A 23,311-nucleotide genomic window follows, 5' to 3' on the forward strand; every position below is an offset into this window, starting at 1 on the left:
AAATCGACAATTGTCGCACCAGTCACTTTTATGAATTAGGCCCCTGGTAACCAAATAACAGAATATTAAAAAATAATATATTCTTGGGGTCGTCCGGTGCTGTACAGCAAGGCCAAGGTATACTGCGGTGTCTATAGTGTGTAGCTTTGCTGTACAACCTATTCCGTGCTTTACTTACCACTCTAGCATGCTGTACAGCACGTTGTATCGTGTGTTCTCCTCTATTGACACTATTCTTGTACATACATATACATATATGTATGCAAACTGGCACTTTCAAAATTCAATCAGGGTATTCATCGAAACGCGTGCCTGTAAACCACGTAAATCTCGTAAACTTGTTGCCTCGTAAGTTTAGATGGGAAGTCGTTAACATAAATTTCGTAAATTTGAGTAAACTCGAAATAAAAACATTTAAATCTAACTTCCCATAATTTTTACCGAAAACACTCAGCAATTGTAAAAAAGATGCGAGAATTTAAAAAATTATAATACCTTTTTGATTTCTACTTGATCTAAGTTTTATGTGGTGCGTTTATGTAACACTGTGGGTAAACTCTCAAATTTACGTTTTGCACGTTTACATGAATCCCCTAATTTATTTTAAAAGCGCCAAGAGGCACACGAAACATACATACATATGTATGTATAGATGTACATATATTTCTTATGATGAAAAGTATTTTTTTAATATGAAATTATATTAATTTTCAGTCTTCTGTTCAAAATATAAAAAGCAAACCGTGGACCAATGATATGTTTTTTCAACGTATTCAATTTTCACAAATGCTTTTAATCCTTCATTTAATTATTTTTATAGTAATTATATAATAATTAAGTATATTGCGAGTGTTTTAAATACGCGACACGACACGACGATAACCCGAACAAACGAACGGATGATTTTTAAATCGATCAAATAACGGATCGAAATAATAAATATACATATCTATATATAAAATTTTTTATGACAATATAAGGTATCAATAACCTACTAGAAAATGCACCTAACAAAAAAAGTACAGATAAGCTGTATAATATTTAAATTTAGTGCATATTGCTAAATAGTTTGTGCCTATTTAGGTTTCTTGTAAGAAGCAAATATATTATATAAAATATTAATTACACACACAATTTTTTACATTGAATTTTAATATTTATGATTACTTAGTACCTTTAGATACGATTCAATGCATCGATGGATCCAAGTGTCGTACCTAATATAATATTTTTTATTTAATGTGTGATAATATATGTTAGTATGTATTCATATGAAATTTATGAAATTTATTATGCTCATATTTTGTTTTGCAACGAAATTCTTTACCTTATAAAATTAGTTGATTAGAATGAGATTAATGTTTCTTTTGAAGCAATAACTTAATCAAATAATTGTAGCCTTTCTACTTTTTCTATTATTTTCTTCAATCCGAAACTTTTTCTTTCTTCCTCGTTCCTTTTTTGATTCGAAACGTAATTTATTGTTTTGAAATATTTTTTTGTGTTACGACTGCATGTTTAACAAGTTGCATTAAAGGGATTGCAACTGTCAAATATTTATCTATAGAGGAAAAGGACTTACATATTTCAATCAATCTATTGCTGATGCGTAACAAGGAAACACCGTTTAAATAGTTTTAAAGTTCATAGACCTTGCCTTTAAAACTACAACTCGACGATAGTGATTCCTTTGAATCTAAGTGTTTCGCCGATTGTCTCGTAACTTAAGTCCCTACCCTTTTGCCTTTTTGATTCTTTTTTGTCCCCCGTTCCATGGTGCTTTCTTTCCGTTTCTACCAGAATAGTAGCTTTAAGCTCACACTCATGTTTCAATTACCCCAGTGCGCAGAACTGATGCTTTAAATGTTGTACATAGCAACCAGACGTTCCGAAAGATTTTGTGGGAACTGATCGACGAAGCGACGCCAATTTTCTTCTCCTACCTGTGTTTTGAAGCCATGTAAAATCTAGAAAAAAAAAAACAAATAATTAAAAAAACGCAAGAGTAAAGTGGACTCCACATCACCGAACAACTAAATTTCTTGTGGTGTTATTTCCTTCCATTTAGGTAAAATACTTGTGCAAAATTATCGTGCGAGAAAACGACATTCATAAAACTATGGAAAATCGATAGTCGACTAATAGTCGTTTATCTACTACAAGTCCACACTCGCAACAGAGGTGATAATTTTTTTATATATATAATATTCATTTTAAATATGAACCGAATCGGATCATAAATACGGGGTTTCTAAATATCTCTGCCTCTGCGCCACCTATCGGGTGAAGTTATTCCTTTTCATGTAAATAATATACAATTCAAATATGAACCATATCGAGCCATGAGTTTTCAAATATATCTGCATTCATCTTTCATATTGCATTGTCATCTGATTCTGAGCTAAGTTTAAAGTTTCAAGTCTCTGGCTCATCGGGAGGTTGGTTTATCCTAGAGTACTAGTGCTGAGCATATTGCCGCCCAGGGCAAAAAAGAATGTATGTTAGTTTTTAAACGATGCATTTGTAAAAGTTAAGCTTTGATTTCTAAAACTGTATAACTTCAATAAATTCGTCGCTTGAACAAATGATTGTCGTATGTTACATTTGACGACTTTTGGGAAATCGAGATTGAAGTTTAAAGTCTGTTTTCTTCAAAACGTTACGGTAGATTTCTTTGAAAATTGTATATTTTGTTTCTAGCTTAAGGAAATATGGGAATTAATTATTAAAAAAAAATAAAAAAATACATAAAATCTGCAACATTTATTGCTAATTTCTTTTATTCACAATTTGTCGTATGTTATAGTTGACAACATGGTTGTGCTCAATTTATACACATGCGACAAATTAGCAAAATTTAACACAAATCATATGGAAAAAAAACTTTAATTTCAGTTTTATTTGAACATCAAAATATATTAAAGTAAACATAAGACAAATCATTTTTAAGCATTTAGTTAACAACATTCCTTTAAAAATATATTATAGTAATCGGTTAACGTGGTCCAAAGTTATGCGGTAACAAAGGCCCCTATTATGAGTGTCATTCGATCCTCGACTGTGGTCAAAAGTGCTGATCGAACGCTATTGTGAATTTCACTCGTTTAGGTTGTTCACTAGAGTATATTTTTAACCGCTGAGAAGCTTTGTTTACAAATCGAGCAAACTAAATAGTTTATACATATGTACATATGTAAATTAGTGCAAATTAAAATGAAATAAAAAGGAAAGCGAGTTCTGGTTGAACGATTCGTCAGAGAATGAGAGCTTAGAAAACTGGCCAGGAGCAGAAAACGTTTAAGAGAGTTTAAGTGCAGTCTTTCGAATTTAAACAGCTCTATGATTTTTTCTTTCATAAGTGAAATCAGACTTTCGAGCTTGTATTTAGTATTCACGGCGCATAGTGGGGTTGCTGTGGACAAATCAATTTTGAGAGTTAAATAAAAGTTAATTAAATTTCGCGTCGATCTATCCGTGGCGATTTTGTAAAAAGAAGCTGTTTAAAGAAATAAATTTTCACGTTTTTTTTACAGGATCTTAATAGAAGAAGAATAATTTTAATATTTCAAGGGGCGTGGCACCTCCCATATAAACCAAAGTTTTCACACAACATATCTCTGGGAGTATTCATCGTAGAGTGCTGCAAATTAGTACAGAGATATATAATAACAACGCCAAACTTATGGAAAAAAATGGGAGTTATTGAAAAAGAGGGCGTGAAGTTACGTACAAATTTTAATGTGAGATATTCAGTTTGTATGGGAGGTGCCACGCCCCCTTGAAATATTAAAATTATTTTTCTTCTATTATCATCTGCTGCTCTCGAGTTTTTCGATTAGAAAAAAGCGAAAAAAACCGCTTTCAAAATATATATTAGTATAGATAACGAATGAAATACATTTCTCAATTAAATGTATTATGAAAAAATGTATATGAATATTTTTTTAAAGAACAGACTCTCGAAGGTTACTCCGAGTATTTTGGGGTTATTCACCGTCGTGCATTCGTATCATCGACGTGAATTCCCAGCGGTAGCCTGACCTCCTTCGTCCAGGTCGTGAACAAGGTCGCTGAGGATTTCGTAGGGGAGAGGGTTAGGCTCCTTGCAGTGAAGAAGGGAGAAAGCTCGGAGTGATACCCGTGTGAGTGATACTATCGAACACAAGTCATCAATTCCATTCCCAGTCGCCATGATCGAGCAATCATCGGCGTAAGAGACAATAGAGACTTCCTCTGGTGGTTGAGGGAGCTTTGAAATGTAAAAGTTAAACAGTAGCAGTAAGTTTGCTCGATTTGTCTCTTAAACATTACCAACGATTGACGACCACTCAGATAATTCGCCGACCACCGTTTGAGCCTCTGTGGCAGAGAGGAAGCCTCTATATCTTCTAGTAGCGGGGAGTGGCTGACGGTGTGAAACGCCTTTGACAGATCCAACGCTACTATAATAGTTCTCTCACAGGGACGGATGCGGTTAAGGCCACGTGTTATCTGAGTGTTTATGGCTTTAAGTGCTGTTGTTGTACTGTGCACTTTACGGAAACCATGCTGATGCTTCGCTGGGGTCAGGTGGTTCGTGAAATACGGGAGTAGCAAGGCCTCTAATGTCTTCGCTACCGGGGAAGGGTGTTGTTAGCCGATAAGAGTCACCTTTGTTGGCTGGTTTCCCCGGTTTAAACAGTGGGACCACTCTCCCCACCTTCCAGATGTCTCGGATGATGAGAGGGGCCATTGGCATGTTGAGGACCTCCGTTAGGTACGCTAGTCCCGCAGGACCCAAAGTTTTCAGCAGCAGCATGCATATTCCGTCGGGACCCATGGCTTTGGAGACTTTCGCCTTCCCGATGGCCACCAGAACTTCACCGATAGTGAAAGCAAGGAGGGCACAAGTTGTTGGCATTTTGTGCAGCCTTCTGGTTACTCGACGTTTGGCTTTGTCCGCCGGAAGATGCAGTATGAACTGCCGGCTAAATTAGCTCGCGCATCGCTCCGGATTCGAAGAAGCACGGTCGCCGAAAGAAATTTCGACCCTGTCGTCGTGCTTCGTCGGATTGGACAGTGACCTCACGGTTGACCAAAGCTTACTCACACCAGAAGCGAAGTTACAAGTCTTCAGATGTTCTTCCCACTTTTTCCGCTTATGTACGTTCACAAGCTGCCGAATCTTCGCATTGAGATCCCTGGTACTGGGATTTTCGGGATCGGCCTGACGAAGGTTGTCACGCTCATCGACTAGGACAGCCGCTTCAGCAGGAAAGTTTGGACGAGGGTCCGTAATACATCCTGCCGGTACGAAGCGAGCTGCGGCAGCAGTGACAACCCTGCGGAACTTACGTTCACCAAGGTGGACGTCGGTTGGTGTAGCGAGCGCAGGAAGGTGCTCTCAGTAAATTTCGCGAAGCCTTTCCAATCAGTTTCTTTTTGGAGCGCTAAGCCACCACCATTATCTCGCTCGCGATCTCGACGGTGCACGCTGTATCCGGCACAATTCAACAATTGAATTGCTGTGCAACTTCGTCTAATGGAACGCAGCTATCAATATACCATGCCATCACATAAAGACGGTTATCTCCTCGATCTTGCTCTGGAGTCCGTTACAGTTAAATTGAAGGAACTTCATGTGGTTCGGGAGACGTGTTGTTATGCGGGGTGTGAGAGGCATTGCCGTCATTGGCTGTGTGTTCTGCTGTGGAAGTTGCCGCTCTATGGTTGTAGTGGGTGGCGTCACAATTGGCGTTTGCGACCGAGCGGTGCAACACGGGCCCTCGAAGTTCCTCGTCTAATCCCGCGTGGTGCCTTTCGAATATCGTACATTTTTATCCACTGCTTTATATAAACGCGCAAAAAAGAATCTTTGTTGCCCCTTATCGAGAAACTTGGGTACGGTTTAGTTATTCGTACAATGATTTTGGGTTCTTGTATCCAAACGCATTACCCGAATCTAAAAACTTTAACATACACGTGTAGTCAAAGGATTAAACTTTAATTTAAAACGAAAGTTCCGAGCTCTATTTGTCAATGTTATTGTGGCTTGTTAACATTTTTTTTATTTTTATTAGTTTATTAATAAATTCGGTTTGAACCATGCATTTTTTTTTGTAAACTTTGATGTTGGTTCTGCGCAAAGATACAGTAGTTGGTGTAGTCGGAGTTATATATATGCACAATAAATGTTGTATACCTTTCACAGTGGAAGAGGGGCTTCCGCCCTCTCCTCCCGCAACAAAAAAAATGAGAATTCTCATTAGTAAGGATTGTAATCCCTAAGCGTGGCCGAAGGAAGAAGCAAGCGCGACCGGGTGTTGGACCTAACAAAATGCATATTTTCAATAGCTTGGAAGAAGCTTTTATTGCATTAACCAGTTCTTCAAGCATAGGAGTAGTTCTGGCTTGAGGTTCAACAATTCAACCAGAATCTGACATAGATGTGTCCATGGTTACTGTGCCCCACAGCTCCGCATCTTTGTGAATCTATTGACATAGCGCCCTCTTACTCTGCTGCTATAATTGCAAATGCATCAGAATCCATAATTTTCCTCCTGGGTAAAAGATTGTTGTAAACGCAATTTTGACGATTTTTAGTTCTAGATGCAGTTATATATTTTAAAATAAGGTTTTTCGATTGGTGTTTTTAGTTTTTAGATATCTCCTCTAGTTTCCGAGATATTGACTACAACTTTTTCCATAAATTAGTAAAAATTTAGTTAGTGGTGCAGTCATATATATTAAACTAATCAATATCTTAAAAATGGCGTTGTCCATTTTTGGATATGTTTTTTATTTTCCGAGATATTAAGAAAAAGTGTCGTTAATTTAGTAGAAATTTTGATCACATTTCGGCATATTTCCTACAAAGTGGCTGCCAAATTGTGGACAAATGACGCTTACGACAAAATTTTACTAAATAAAATCCTTCATAAACTCAAAACTAATTAACAATAAACATTAAAAATTAAATAATTTAAGAATTTTGTGAACTAGCAACATTTTCAGAGGCTTTGGAGAAAATCTACCTTCGCGTTTTTGAGAAATTGCATTCCAAACTTCAATCGCGATTTCCCACAGCCTGCCGAAATTAACATACGACAATCTTTTACCCAGGCGACGATATGTAAAATTAATCAATTTTACAATAAACAAGCTAATGATGAGTTTTTTTTATTTCCTTTCCACTTTGTTTTCCTTCATACAGCTGTCTTCGAAAAACAACTGATAGCTGGCAATGCTGCACATTTTTCCGCAAGGGTTGCAACATGTCGATTTTGCATTTTTCGTAACGTAGCTATGAATTACGAATTATGAAAATTCGGATTCTAGAATGAGGGTGTCAATTTGTATGAAAAAATTTCGTATGTGCCAAACGTTTCAATTATACGACAAAATGCGACTAAAACGCTTGTGACTTGGCACATATGATAAAATTATACCAAACATCTCGAAATCCAAAGGAGATATCAAAACACTGATAAAGCCATTTGAAAGATCTCGATGAGTTTAGCGTAACTTATTAACTCAATTTAGTCCAATTTTCGCATACGACAATCATTGCTCAGGCGACGAAATGTTAATTTTACCCTTAGTTTATGTTACATTCAGGCTTTACAAAATACATAATTTAAAATTCTCTTTACTATTAATTGCAAAGCAAAAGCTTTTTAAATATGGCCCCTTCACGGATGGGCGCGACTAAAAATTGATTACCCACAGGCAAAATTTAACAAAAGCTTACAAAAATACAAGAATTTTTCGTTGTGTTAATGCCTATAATAACACTTACCTTCTGAATCATTTGATGCAAATCTTGTGGCGGGTTAACCCACGAAGCCACAGCATCGCAGAAGAATATGAAGTCGGGCACGACGCCACCTGGATTTACGGTAATCATGTGACACATCCCACGGAAAGCCGAATCCTTTTCGTCATTATCCCTTATATGGCGCAGAGATGTACACCTACATCAATGAAAACAGTGAGTATGATTTACTTTAGTTAATATGTCTATGTTACTCGAGTTATGAACAAAACTTCTATCGGCGGAGCCATAATTTAATTATTTTACATAAAATTCAAACGAAAGACACTGTTTTATTTGCAAATTATAAACAGTACGCAAATTAATTTGTTACATTACATGAAAACTTATATGTGTTAATGCAAGATGGGGATTGTTTCATTGACTTAAGAAAAAAATTATTTTTAGTGGAAAGGATAGGAAAATCTTTGTATTGGTGAGGTGAAGTTAGAGGGCTGTTGTAGTTTGAAAATAGTTAACATATAGAAATCATATATAAAGTGTTACACACCACTGTCGTACAAATTCTGGCAAATAAGGAGCCACTTCAACTGGGCACACATAACCTAGACGACCGATTGTTATTGCTAAAAAACAGAAAAAAAACAGAAATAAATGAAAATGAAAAATTATATGCGATTCACAATAATACAAATAAGTTGCATAAATATTTTAATAAATTCAATGGTTAATCAATAATATGAGTATGGAAATTGTTATTCAACTGAAACCATCAATTCTTAATGTATGCAATGAATGCTACCTTACATACATATGTATATACATTTCAGAAGACAACTGCATTTTCCAAGTATTACAACACAATGAACTAAACAATGAAGGAAATTATATCATATGGCACATGTTTTAGGTATTTAATATTATGCAATCAAGTGCAATTGAAATACAGCCAAAAATCAATTCGTTAGACTAAAAAATTATGCAAAGCAATACACTTTGTTAAAGCTTATAGTTCTTTAAATTGATTATATTTAGCAAAAAAAACTAAGGTATCAAACTAAAGTGCATTATATTAGCCGACCCTTTTATATTTCATGTTAACTCTTATACACAATGCAATGGTTGGTTAATCAATTACCTATTGGTTACGCTTATGTAGATGTATTAAAGGAATGGCCAATATAAAGGAGACTTTTTTGAAGTTAACCCAAAAAAAAAAATTTTTCTTTACAAAGAATTTCTCAATCGCCAATTTAAAGTTGTTTAAGTTTTAATCCTCTTCAATTTGGTAAAGTGTACATAGCAATAAGAACTTTGGTTTAATTAATTTTAAAATCCAAGAATATGCGACTATTTGAAGAACTTTTTTTGTGACCTCAACAGATTCAAAAATTGTCATTAGCTCGAGAAAGCTACAAACTAAAAAAGATTAACTGTACATATAAATATACATACATTTAAGATTTAAAATAGTGCAACTATATCGAATTAATTTTTCAAGAACGCAGTGCTTTTTGTTTGTATATGAACATGAAAAAGGCATGCACTCTTAAATAAAATTAGAGCCGATAGTTACAGTTGAATTAAATAAATTACAAAATATATATTCTATTAAACGTGTATATCATGTACACACCTGTATTCTCCAGAAGCGTTTTAGGTGTATTCGGTCTGTTAATAATAACGAACAGTTCATTGAGTACGAGATGTATGTACTGCCGAGTTTCTTCACCTAAAAGTTTGTACAATTATTGAGACACAGTGTCAATAAATATATTTTATAGGTTATTTACCTAGTTTCATGCAAATTTCGCCAATGGCCCATGTAGCATTGTTGCATACGGAAATGTAATCAGGATTAAGGTTTTGGCCCAAAATCGGGAAGAACTCCGACATGAATGGATGTACATGTTGAAAACAGGCTTTAGTCAAGTCTCCTAACAATGCGAATGACGACTGCCGCACCTGGGAACGCGAATAAAATTGTTGTAAAATGTACGTAAGAGTATAATTAAAGAGCACTTACTTCGGGGAGTACATCCTGCATGCATTGATATAGTAACTGCATAATATTACTGTTGGCTACTAATGATTCAATGTGTCCATCCAAACCTTCGGCCAATCCTGACAACAAGTCTAATGCAACAATCATCCGCTCTTTATCGGGATGCTCGAATCCAGGATTAGATTTGCATGCCTTAAAATGTATATTTGTTGAGCATTTCAAATTTGAATGCTGAGCCTTTGTATAAATACTTACCATATCTTGGTTTAGTGTCTGTTCAATTAGTGATATGCATCGCTGGTAAACTGGATCACAATACGGTAGAAATCCAGATTGTAAAGCTGTTGCAATGCTTGATAAGCACTCTAAGAGAGGAAATAAGTCCTTATCGTCGTCCTTTAGTAAGTTCCACTTCTCTATTAGTGGGGGCATTAATATATCAATGTATTGTGGTTTGTTGAGATGGTGGCCCACAGAATCAGCTAATGTTCCAACTGCGTCGTACAGTATAAGCAAGTTTTTATGTTGATACTTGGAAAAGGCGAATACAAGAGTTTTCAGTATATATTCTAAATATGGCACCAACTCAGTGCAGGCCTCCTCTTCCAAAGTAGCGAAGGCAGAGCAAGCTGCCTCTTGTACTCGTTTATTAGAATCCAAAATACGCTTAAGCAATTCCTCCATTAGTGGCTTCAAATATTGATCATGTGGCTGGTTAACCACCCAGTTAGCATAACGCGACAAAGTCCAGCAAGTTATCGAGCGTACTAGTGCCTTCTTGTCCGACAAACAACTTATCAGGTAGGGAATCAGTTCCGGTAGATGTGGAATCATACCCTGCATACAGCCTTCGGCAATAGCACCCAATGCCAAGACTCCACTCTCTTTGATAACCCATTCCTGATGAAACAAAGTGTCCTTGAGGATCGGCAAGACTATAGGTAGACACTCTTCACGGAAGACATTTGCTAAAACGTCCAGTGCTGCTGCACTACATTTGCGGAGATTCCATTCAGATAGGGAACTATCATCATCAAGCACATCATCAAAATCATCATCCTCATCATCCACGCCCGTTTCACCAGACTTGATGGTGTGTGTGCGTGATTTATGAAATCGCGGGCGTATATCCTCCTCGCGATCTGGCACCATATCGTCCTCTTCAACATTGCCTTTAAGCAAGATAATATCTATTTCAGAGTAACGCATTCCGCGCACTAATATAGGAGCCAACTGCACTAAATAGGGCGCCAAAACTTCTTTGCAAATACTTTGTTCAGCGAGAGATAGCCAGAATTCAGAGGCTTCCAAAGCAACTCCTTCATCCGGATCTTGAGTACGTATTAACATATACTATACAATAAAAATAAATCAATAAGTTTGTACAGTAATATTTGACATGACAGCAAAAAATGTGAAAGAAAATTGTATAACAAGTAATTTATTTATTATCTTACCTCAATAATTTGTGACATATGCGGTAATAAACGATCCATACGAACTTCCAACAACATTACCAACCCATGGCAAACATTCTTTCTGACCTCATGATCATCGTCGGACGACAAGTTAAATAAACTTTCGATAAATGTGTCAATATGAAGCATCAACGCCTGCGATCGATTTACAATAAATTGATTGATGCAAGCTATAGCATGAGAACGTATTTTTGGGCTATTGTGGCTAAAGTATTGCAAAAATTTGGGAATCATCACGTTAAGTGGCCGATTGAGTACTCCAGAATCAAGAATCTCAGCTGAATCTTCACATATCTTTTGTAAAGCACTGAACGCTCCCTCACAGACATTATAGTCCTGCGAATCCAGCATATCGCACAGTGAAGGGAGTAATTGCGGCCAATTTTGCAAACCACCGTTACTAGCAATAGTCGTTATAAGTATACCAACAGTGGCTCTGATCAATGGCGAAGGATCTCCAATTGCTTGCAAACATTCGTGTTTGATATATTCAATAATCTCCGGCTGTAGATTGTTTCCATGAATTCGTATGTTATTTTTCAAAATTAGACCGCTGAGAGAGCGTGTTGGTTCATCTTCTGTTTTTAGTTTCGTCAGTACATAAATGAGATAATTATTGAAATCGGGATATTGATTCAGTTCCTCCAGTTTCTGTAAACGGAGGGCAATTTGATGAGATTTACTTGCATATAAATATTGATTTTTTTTTCAGATTTGGTCAATTGTTGACGACTTAGGTTTAGTTGAACTTTATAAGCACTTATTTAAGTTCATCTAATTTTTCTGAGTAAATACTTATTATCATTAGCCTTTACCACTTACCAGTTGAACAGCCATTTGCGTTGCTGTATCCGGTGACTGAGACTGCTTGAGGATTGTAATTATTTGCTGTAAACCTTCGGCTTGCGGTTCCCACGTCATCTTGTCTTGATTTTATTTTATAATCGGGGGTGTATTACCTGCAAATATTTCACGTTTAGGTTTAGATGTGAGCAAAAATTGAAGGTCTACAAAAGGGTGCGCGCTATGTCATGCGCGCATAAAGTGCAGAGCTGGGTGCCACTTCTTGCATGTACGATTTAACAAAAAAAAAGTTATGTACATAAAAGTGATGTCTATACTCTTACTAACGTGTTAACTAGTGTTTTCAACGATTTAATGCTAATATAAAATAATTTCATTTCTAGATGGCATTCTAAATGCCATCCACCGATTTTCCAGATTTTCACACGCTGTTTTGGATGACTAGCAAAAGATCGGCCATTTAATTAATCCGAGCAAACTTACCTTGGATAAGCGCACTAAAAATTGATTACACTTGTCTTTAATTTGATCACTTTTAATCTGTATATGATTATTTATCGCAATTAAAATGTTCTTTCACTACCTTCTCCTTTTTTCTTCTTGTCTAGTATAATTTTTTCATGGAACAAAAAAATTAAAATGAAGTTTCGACTTTCGATGCCTGGTTCGTGATCTCTTTCTAACACCTTCCTGCACAAACGGGTGTGGGAATGAGTCGGCGTGAGGGTGTGCAAATGTACTAGAGCTGCCAACATTCCCGTTACAGGTATTGACAACTAGCTCTAATCCAATACTCCACGAACTTAGACTGTGTTTATAAACGGAAACTTTTGTCGACGCGATTTTTCACAATCCCTTTTGGTGTGCGCGTTTCATTTACACACGGCGATTTTTGTGTATGCAATTGTTGTTGTCCGCTGTGAACCGCTAACTCAATTTACACAGACGAACGAGAGCACAAAGCTTGTTGCCTGAGGACGAGCAGCTCGGTGCCGCTCTCCTTTCCTCGTCACGCTTGCTCCTACAAACGTCGAGTTGCGGCAACAAAAATCGCGGTGTATAAATGAGCTCTTACAGGTTTTAACACGAACTTGCAGTAACCCAATAAACACTAAAAAAATATTTCTCCAACCTTGGAGAAATTCATAGTTCTCAAGTTGATATCTAACATCATTCTCCAACTCATCTCTAACAAACGCCCAGATAGAGAAACTAATTTTATTAATCATCAAGTGATTAATTATTATCAAGTGAAAAACTAAAGCCATATAAAGAGGAAAATTACCAACAAAAAGTAAATAATCTTCAAAATATCCTGAAATAATCTTGAAAGAAAATAAAACGCCAAGTGAATCAAGTGGCAAAATTACTGTCGGACTGTGTACTGTGAAGTGAATTATTGTAATACGATTTTGCTTAACTACATAATACAAAAGAAGTAATAAAATGAAAAATTAATATTCAAATTCATCTTTGTATGTCGTTTCAATCAAAGAGGTATAAGGTATTTTACTATTTCAATGATATATTTGAGACCAATTGGAGAATTACATTGGACTTCAAGTTGAGAACTAGCATTTGTTGAGAACGCTATGATCCTCCACTTGAGGTACTGTTGAGAAACAACGTCAGAGATTTGAGAAATACCTTAGTTCTCAGCTTAACCTCAAGTTGAGCTAAAACTAAATGTTTATTGGGAAGTTACAGAAAAAATGATCCCGTACTCCAAATTCCGGGTTGGGTTCAGAAAAGTATCTGTTTGTTCGAGGCTGGTACAAAAAAATTAAGCCGGATTGGCACCACCAACCTTTATAGCTTGAAAGACCAAATTCCAAGGAGTTCAATGGTATGCTTTTCTTTCTCCTCCGACTACGGGGCTTCTCGGGCGAGCCTATTCAAAATCGGGAAAAAATCGTTGCTTTTGCTCACAAAATGCCACAACTGTTCAAAACACACCAAATAAATAGTGCTTATTTGCTCGGATTTAGTTACTCATTAAACGTAGATGCAATATAGCACTTTGACACAAGATCAAGCGCTAATGAAAGAAAGAAAAAAGTGATTTTCTAGCTGTCGAAATCTCGCCGCCATCTTTTTTGTAAGAAGTCAACAACGAAGAAAACCGCGTAATTGTTGAACGCATGAATAATCATTTATATTAATCAAATTCTTCTATAAACCATGTCGTTGTGTTAAATTATTCTTTACCTTATGTGTTCACGCGTTGTCACAAGCGAATATGAAGAAATTTCCAGTAAAAATCCACCACCAAACGAACAAACGTAAACAAACGGCTAATGTCAAAATCGCCCAACTTTATTCCCAAATGCGATTATAACGGGCTACCGGTTTGCTGGCGTGATCTTGTATTTTAGGTTCATGTCGTAGTAATTGCTACTCCACCAAAGGGCCCTGTCGGTGGGGTGCAATAACACCATACGCAATAAGGCCATAATGGCTTTATTTCGCTTTGCGATTGGCGCGAGTGCAGTGCAGCGAGACGCGGGGGTCATGAGCGCAGCGCGACCGGGCGCGGTGCGCGGAGCCAGCAAATGTGCACCCGCAAGGTTATGCACTCGCAAAATTAAAACTTACCTAAGAACAATATCCAATAAATCCGGAATTATTAAATAATTATTTATTTCATTTTATTAGTAATAATTTGTATCAATTTAAATAATTCAGTATTAATTTCAAATATTTTTCACTTTTGCCTCAATTTAATTCAGTATCAACAACTGGTGAGAGCCTTTACACACACATTTGGTACGTTAGGTAGGTAGGTAGAAGTGGCTGCCACCCTAGAGGCACACTTAGGCCATAGATAGAAGGCCCATTGTATTACCACAGTTGACACCGTTCAATTATCCTCCCCATTGAACCACTTCGTGTCGCTGATGAATCTCATCAGGCACCTCGCATCGGTATTTGAAACCTTCCTAAGGTCGGTCAGGAATGGTGAACCCAGATGACGCAGACTGCTTCTGCAACATCTACGAAAAGGCACCCCTTTCTGCATGGCACGCCTTTCTGCATGCCATCATGCATCAAGCAGGGCCCGGTTAGGGCCCCAACGTCGTTAGATATGTCCTCCCTTCTAAGAGAGTAAACGCCTCCGGTCCCATTTAGGCCAAGTCTGCCTGGAAATTCGACAAGTCGTACTTTGACTCCATCTTTCTTCAGCTTGTTTATAAACTAATTCACTAATTAGCAGTTTGCAAGTGGCAAAAGGCATACCAATGCGTTCTTTACTAGGAAGAATCTCCCCGGTCGTGCCTTGCCTTGCAAGTTCATCTGCCATGCAGTTTCCCTCTATGTCCCTATGAACAGGGACCCAAGTGAGGTGAAGTCTGTTCTGCTTGGCTATCTCCTGTAGAGATAGGCGGCAGTGCAGCGCAATCTTTGAGTGAAACGTGAAGGAGCTCAGAGCTTTGATTGCAGCCTGGCTATCACTTAATGAAGATGTGCCTTCCCATCATTTCGGTTCCAAGCTTCTCAACAGCATATCAAATTCAAAAATTTTGTACGCCCAAGTATGATAGACATTTTATTTTATTATATAAATATATGTATATTGTTTATAAATGAATTATATTTTTTTAAATCATATGATATCGATTCTTTCTTAAACATCGAACATTCCTACTTTCAACTTCTCATTCAACTTCGCATTCCACTTTTGTTGCCTGTAAAATCGCCTCGTGCGAATGCCCTAATAGTGAAAAAGTTGCCATCCTAGGGCTTTCGCTCGAGGCGATTTTTCAGGCAAATTCTAGTTGAAAGAAAAAATCGCTTCTTCCGAACGGCTTTTCAAATAATCGCTTTCAACAAAGTTGGTCGCCAGCCAACTTTGAGCTCGTTCAACTTTATTTTCCTTGCAACCCTGTGTTTGTTTACATTCTGTATACATACTTTTTTTCTTTTTTACTTTTATTTTATCTTTCAGCTTCGCTAAAAGCACTTGTACCAATGCTTGGCTTACAAAATTTACGCCAATTGATACAATTTTGCGATTTAAATTCATTTTCAATAATGTAAATAAAATTTCGTGTTGAATCGAAAATCGCCTCGTCTGAATAGGGATGGCTACTTTTTCACTTTCAACTTCTCATTCAACTTCGCGTTCAACTTTTGTTGCCTGTAAAATCGCCTCGTGCGAATGCCCTATCCCTATTCAGACTAGGCGATTTTCGATTCAACACGAATTGTTATTTACATTATTGAAAATGAATTTAAATTGCAAAATTTTATCAATTGGCGTAAATTTGGTAAGCCAAGCGTTGGTAGAAGTGCTTTTAGCGAAGCTGAAAGATAAAATAAGGGCCTGTGCCAATTGATAGAAAAGTTCTATGGTGGAAAAACTTTTTACTATGGTGAGAAAATTTTACATTTCTGCTGTGCCAATTCGTAACTTTTTACTGCTGGAAATTTTTGACAGTTGCTTTGATGCACAAGAAGACTATCGAGTTTGCTATTTATAAAATGCAGCAATTATATAGAAAATATTTGCCTTTGATGATTTCAATTCTTCTGGAACTAAAATCCATGCATTTGTTAGACCTTTTAGCAGTAATATTAGAAATAAAAACACGTCAAAACTGTCTGGTAAGTGTGTTCACAAAAATGTTTAAAACCGTGTACAATTGTTTCCAATAAAAACATATGTCGTTTTAGGGTATTATGTAAATGCAACAAGACGTTTATTCCAAAATACTAAGCAGCATTATGAACGGCGATAACAAGACTACAAAAATGTATCTTAGGTTGTTCTCTGCTTCGTTTCGAAAAATTGTAACTCACATTCCCAAAAAGCGCCACGGATGGTCAGTGGAGTACGAAGTCATTTGCTTAATAAAGTCTTCAAATTATTTATATTGTTCTTAAGCTCGTCGGCGATTTAAAGCATCCGTTGTTGGTTACCCGAGCAACCGAGGCAATCGGAGATCGTCGTGTCACACGTACTTGTTGTCGGCTCGTGTTGATGGAAAATCAAAAATTTTTGATTTTCCATCAACGCGACCGCTTGACAAGCGGTCTGTTTGATAGTGGCGCAAAGCGTTGTCAAGCATTAGTGTGTTAGTTTGTTGTGATATGTAAAATGAGCAAGTTCGCGGAAGATAAAGATTTTACGTTTGCGTTTGCGGTTGATGTTTTGTATATAAACTTTTCATCCACAACTTTTTCTTTTTAGTCTTTCTTTTTTTTTTTCTTTTTTTCTAATAAAACTACTGCAGTGGCAAGTAGCAAAAAATCGTCATCCGATGAAGACATGTTTACGTCCGCCCACTACGAAATTTTATTGCAAATGGTGTTGACGCTTTATGCTTGAGTGTCGCCGGGCAAGCTTCAAGCACCCGACATTCAACCCGACACTCACACATGTACTCGTTGCCAACAACGGATGCTTGAAATCGCCGACGAGCTTTACTCACTTCCAGCCTTCGTTGCTGTTGGCGTTCTTTGAACTGAACCAAACATCCTTGTCAATGCGCTTTTCCAGAAGGATTCTGCGTTCTGAACTGCTCCCTGTAAAATAGTATTTTTAATTAAAAAATACATAACGCCTTTTCATATGTAAATCTGAAATTAAATCTTACAAGTTATATAGCTTTTCTTTATTTTTTTTGCCGGCGGGACCATGTTCTTTTATTTCCACTAGCTTTTGCTTTCTTTAATTTATGTGTTTACGTGCGTTGTTCGTTCTTCTTCTTGATAATGCCCTCAGGCCCTGAAAGCGAAAAAGAAAAAAGTATGTATACAGAATGTAAAAAAAAACAGGGTTGCAAGGAAAAAAAGTTGACTGGCGACCAATTTTGTTGAAAGCGATTAGTTTAAAGGCCGTTCGGTCGAGGCGATTTTTGCTTTCAATTAAAAGTTGCCTGAAAAATCGGCTCGTGCGAAAGCCCTATATCATGCATTGCGTGTGTGTAGCCAACATATCCATAGCATCGAAAAGTTCTGTGTTATCGATGACACTTGCAGATGCCGGTAATTTATCTGAGATCGCTATAGATTTCAAGGCTTTTGTTGGGTTTTGATAAAACAGGTTCATGCAGTTTTGTTAAGTTCTTTTATTTAAGATTTGTAAAAAAATATGTCCGACGATGAGGATCTTCAATATGTTAAAAGGCAACGAACAATACATTATGGTTCTCTGGAAGAAGTCGAGAGAAAACGTCAAGCTGGGGCTCCTATTGCGGGTGGTAGCTCTACGGCAATTTCATCTACATCAATTTCTGGTGGGGTAACGAATCAACTTGAGGACATCGACTCTGACGAAGATTATGAGGAAGTAAAGAAACCATCGGCGTCTCTGTTGCCGCCTACTTCAGGGGCTTTGGCTAACAAGATCGATGATGACTACTTTGACTTGGAAACTGAAGTAGCCAAGGACAAGGAAGCTCTACTCAAAGAATTTGAACGTAAAAAACGTGCACGCCAAATAAACGTTTCCACAGACGATGCTGAGATAAAAGCCAATTTGCGGCAGCTTAATGAACCAATATGTTATTTTGGTGAAGGGCCAGCAGAAAGACGGCGGCGGTTAAAGGAATTATTGGCCAGCTTGGGAGAGAACGCAATAAAGCAAAAACAGACAGAAGAAGAGGAGCGAAAACAACTTCAAAAAGAACAGGAAACAACATGGTATCACGAAGGACCAGAAGCTTTGCGTATAGCAAGAATTTGGATTGCTGACTACTCATTGCCACGTGCAAAAGAACGATTAGAACATGCCCGCTCCCAATTGGATATACCAAGCGCGACTCGTGCTGGGCGTATGGTTGAACTTCAAAAGCGTTTACATTCTTTAGCACCACAGTGCAGTCAAGTGGGAGATACGCGCCCAGTTAGTGGAGTAGCTTTTAGCGAAGATTCGATGTTACTACTGACGTCGTCATGGTCAGGGTTGTGTAAAGTGTGGACAGTGCCCGATTGCAAGCTATTGTTAACACTTCGCGGCCATGCTAGCTATGTAGGAGGCGTTGCATTTCGATCAGGTGTATCACAAGAGGATGGAAATGTTGTGGCAATGGCTTCTGGAGGACATGATGGAGCAGTTAAGTTATGGGGATTTAATTCTGAGGAATCACTCGCAGATATAACGGGTCATATGCCACACCGAGTTTCTAAAGTTGGATTTCACCCGTCTGGTCGATTTCTGGCAACTGCATGCTACGATTCCTCATGGCGACTGTGGGATTTAGAACAGAAAACAGAAGTTTTGCATCAAGAAGGCCATGCTAAAGCGGTTCATAGCCTAAGCTTCCAAACAGACGGTAGTGTTATAGTAACCGGCGGATTGGATGCGTTCGGGCGTGTGTGGGACCTAAGAACAGGTATAACGAATTTAGTTTGATGTCATAGTGTATACTAGGTATGTTTCGAATATTTTCATTCGCATTCGTTTATGCGAATCATTTGCATAATTTTTTACTTTTTCATCGACATTCCACCTAGCCAAGATGGTTATAATAATTGGCTTTTGGGTTCAGACGCTAGAAGGTTGAAGAGTATAAAAAGTAACATTGGTTAACTTCCAACTAGTTCTGTTTTAAAAGCAATCTAATTTTATTATTTGGTATTAAAGCCCCTCGATGAAAACACTGTATGCTGTAATCCGAATCTTCGTAGTTACGAATTCGTAGTTCTGTTCCGATAAATCGAAAATTGGTATGCTGTAAACGTAACTTATCAACAGCACTGCCAGCTAAAAGCGCGAAATTCAAAGTTCTTAATCAGCTCCTTTGACAGAAACAAATTAAAATAAATATAATCGCAAGTGAATGGTGAAATTAAAAAGAGGATCTTAGTCGTTATTTGAAAAAGATTTGCCTTAATTAAGTAGAATACAATGGAATCGGTGGCTGGAGCACTTTTGTCTCCGGCGGAATAATTTTCTGCAGCTAACAGTTGCATTAATATACAAAAGAGATTGCTAGTAGTTCTGATCCATTTAGCTTGTGAAAAATTTCAGCGTCAACGAAGACGCATTTAAAAGCGTTTTAATGATTATGGAGGATGAGCTTGGGCGAAGTGTAAGATCATCGTCGGTAGATTGATGGTAGTTTTGAGATTTTTCTCTCCAGGAAGCTACCACCATGGTGTTGGGAAAAGATTTTGGTGTGGGGTTGGCGCAGTCCACGTTCTCTAAAACATTGACAAAAACTTAAACATACATACATACATACATACAAAGCCTCGAATTGCGACTCATGTAATATGATTTTCGACCTGATATGCTGGAAATATTTAATAATAATCAATTTTTTTTCTATTTACACTTTAACTCACATATTTTTGCGTTTACTCACTTTATTTTATTACAACTTTAAAAGAATTTGCTTCGTTTCGACGCCAGTTACTCGTCGTACAAAAATTTTCCGAAAACCTACATCGGATTCGGGCATACCAACATTACGAATTTCGAAGATGGCCTCCGAATTTCGAAATTACGATACGACAACGCGGATTTCAGCATACCAAGTTTATGATTCGTAGCAAAATCGAATCTACGACGGATTACAGCATGGGGGTGTAAACTAACATACGAAAAATTTACAGATTTTCTTCTTAAATATTTATACACTCCACTCGCCAGCGTTCTTAGTAAGCAATTGTTCATGGACGAAAATACGGAATATTTGCTATTTTCCAATGTGGAATATATGATATTCGTAACATCCCTAGTATGCACCCACGGTGGAGAGAATACAGAAGGTTGCGCTGATGGCAATGCCGCTAATCGGCTCTCAGTGAATTTCACAGAATCAGCTGTTTTGCTGACGTCACAGTCGAGATGACTGCAGTAGTGATGTGCTGAGTCAATACTTTTAAGTATCCAATACTCTCGATACTCGGTACCGAAACATTTAGGTTTCTAATAAAAGCGCACATAGGCCAAAAATATAGAAAAAACGGTTTAAGTGAGACTCGCCTATCAAATCCCGAATGTAGGAGCCAGTAGAGCTTTTAATACTGATTCAACGACAAATTCTGTAACCAGTTAGCGACAATTTTCGAATCGGTAACGGTTTTGTTGACATATGATATGAAATATTTTTACGTCAACAAGTGCTATATCGATCCGAAACTTGTCGTACCTGGTTACAGAATCTCCCCCCACTGGAGTGACAGTCCTTGGCCAAATATAAATCTGGGTCGTTCCGGTTACGTAGACCCGACTGTCGTAGGAACGGTTGTCGGTCGAACTACCTGTTCTATGCGAGTTTTCGAAATGTACAGATAATCCTTATGAGTTTCATTTCCCCTAACGGGTTCATTTTTTAACCGACTTCTAAAAATGAGGAGGTTACCAATTCGTCCGAATATTTTTATTTTTTTTTTTACGTATGTTACCGCATCACTTTCGACCACGATAACTGATTTCTATAATTATACTTTAAAAGGAAATGTGGACCTCAGAGGTGGTCCCTTATTAAATTGGTTTAGCTAATTGGGTCATTTGATCATGAAGAAGTTAACGGTACTCTTAAATTTTTATATGAGAATTGAAGTCGGTATTTTTTTAAATTAAAAATTACTTGTCACTTCGTTTCCGCGTATTTACTGAAACTGATTTTGAGAAACTTTTTCGACACTGAAATTTAAGAAATTAGACTTAGCAGCATTTCTGTCTAAACTAGCGATATTTATTGAAATATGAATGACTACACCAAAGATTTTTTAAAATATTTCAGGTCGTTGCGTAATGTTTTTAGAAGGTCATTTGGGCTCTATTTTCGGAGTAGATTTTTCGCCAAATGGATTCCACATAGCCACCGGCTCGCAAGATAATACATGTAAGATTTGGGACTTGCGACGCCGACAGCCTGTTTACACTATACCTGCGCATACAAATTTAATATCGGACGTTAAATACCAGCGGGATGGCGGAAGTTTTCTTGTTACATCTTCCTACGATTGCACTACAAAAATATGGTCAAACAAAACATGGCAACCATTAAAAACTTTATTGGGACATGATGGAAAAATAATGGCCGTAGACATTTCCCCGAATTCTCAGCATATTGTGACGGCTTCATTCGATCGTACCTTTAAGCTTTGGGCGTCGGAAAGCTGATGCCAATGAATGGCATTTTTTCGAGTTTATATGAATGCCTTATGACTCATTACACTACGTAACAGTGAAATTTATCTTTGAACTCAAAATATCGAAAGATGTGGCTGTAAACTCTAACAGGTTGTACAACCCACACAGTTAAAGTTTTAAATTCACCCTTGGAAAAGTGAAATAGGATGACATCCAAATTTAGAGACGCAAACCCGTTTTTCGCGAGTTCGACAGTGAATCGCTTACATTAATTCACCCAAATTCATAAGAATTAAAGAAGACTTTAAATGCTTTATAAATCGAACATTTGTTTGAAATTTTCACTTTATAAAACTCTTTAAGTCTGTTTTATTTTTTATGAACGAAGTCATTAAACTGATTAAAAAAGGGGGAATTTTTAGTGTATTTGAAATTTCCAGTATCCTTTTTATACTCGGTTGTTTCTAACAGCCAAAGTGAATCCAGACAGATATAGACAAATGTATATATAACGCCCACATCCCATATAACGATAATTTGGGGAATTGCGAAATCGTCGATAAATCAGTAAATACTAAAGCTAATTTAAGCAAAATTGATGTTTGCAATAATTCTTTAGCGAAAAATACGTGGGCCCCGCACACTTATGACCACATATGTGTATCTCGATAACCGTTCGATCAACTTGCAACAAACTCGGAAAGAACAATCCACATAAAAACAAAAAGTTGAAAATCATTGAAATCGGTATAAATTTACGCTCACTTTAGGTAAATTTCAAAAAAGCTTGAAACTTCGAAATTTAAGGAAGCGAATTTACTCGAAATTGATACTAACAACAATCCCTTGAAAAGAAGTAATACTTTTATGGAATTTTGAAAAATGGGCGTGTTACCTTCCACATATAACTACATAAGTTCATCTCATTATGTCTAACTGAACGTTCTATCAAAGATGTTTGAAATAGGGGTAAAACCACCCCTGCTTACCACGTAGCGGTAATTTTCGTAAAGGTGAAAAAACTATAGTGAATACTTGCACCGGGTATTTAATGCTAGGCTCAGCCCGAACTTAGACTTTTTACCTGTTTAGTACTCAGCTTCTGCTATATTGCGTTCAAATAAAATTTCGTTACGTAGTGTTATCAGTAATCATTACCAATCACTCCAAAATAACATAATTGTTTTCTTACTGTTAAATATACTAATGTTAACATGTTA

General features: G+C 37.1%; 2 protein-coding genes and 1 long non-coding RNA gene across 3 annotated transcripts; 1 reads left to right on the top strand and 2 right to left on the bottom strand.

Moving 5' to 3' along the window:
* Nucleotides 1-1,755: 1,755 nt before the first annotated feature.
* Nucleotides 1,756-12,763, bottom strand: LOC118750707 (transportin-1-like). The gene is made up of 10 exons (XM_036485438.1): nucleotides 12,524-12,763; nucleotides 12,059-12,195; nucleotides 11,216-11,887; nucleotides 10,014-11,111; nucleotides 9,780-9,950; nucleotides 9,547-9,718; nucleotides 9,390-9,485; nucleotides 8,304-8,379; nucleotides 7,778-7,952; nucleotides 1,756-1,967 (listed from the first exon to the last, which is right to left on the bottom strand). The coding sequence occupies exons 2-10, from the start codon at nucleotides 12,155-12,157 to the stop codon at nucleotides 1,860-1,862; spliced, it is 2,667 nt and encodes an 888-aa protein (XP_036341331.1). The 5' UTR covers nucleotides 12,158-12,195; nucleotides 12,524-12,763; the 3' UTR covers nucleotides 1,756-1,859.
* A 3,643-nt stretch (nucleotides 12,764-16,406) lies between these two features.
* Nucleotides 16,407-17,752, bottom strand: LOC118750703. The gene is made up of 3 exons (XR_004994423.1): nucleotides 17,638-17,752; nucleotides 17,473-17,566; nucleotides 16,407-16,887 (listed from the first exon to the last, which is right to left on the bottom strand). It is a non-coding gene; the product is annotated as an uncharacterized LOC118750703 (long non-coding RNA).
* Nucleotides 17,753-17,981: 229 nt separating this feature from the next.
* On the top strand, nucleotides 17,982-22,921 carry LOC118750708 (U4/U6 small nuclear ribonucleoprotein Prp4-like). The gene is made up of 2 exons (XM_036485439.1): nucleotides 17,982-19,377; nucleotides 21,739-22,921. The coding sequence occupies exons 1-2, from the start codon at nucleotides 18,135-18,137 to the stop codon at nucleotides 22,119-22,121; spliced, it is 1,626 nt and encodes a 541-aa protein (XP_036341332.1). The 5' UTR covers nucleotides 17,982-18,134; the 3' UTR covers nucleotides 22,122-22,921.
* The last annotated feature ends 390 nt before the right edge of the window (nucleotides 22,922-23,311 follow it).

Source organism: Rhagoletis pomonella, unplaced genomic scaffold, assembly GCF_013731165.1.
Source record: "Rhagoletis pomonella isolate Grant_MI unplaced genomic scaffold, Rhpom_1.0 Rhpom_scaffold_00365, whole genome shotgun sequence".
In the NCBI taxonomy this organism is placed as follows: domain Eukaryota; kingdom Metazoa; phylum Arthropoda; class Insecta; order Diptera; family Tephritidae; genus Rhagoletis; species Rhagoletis pomonella.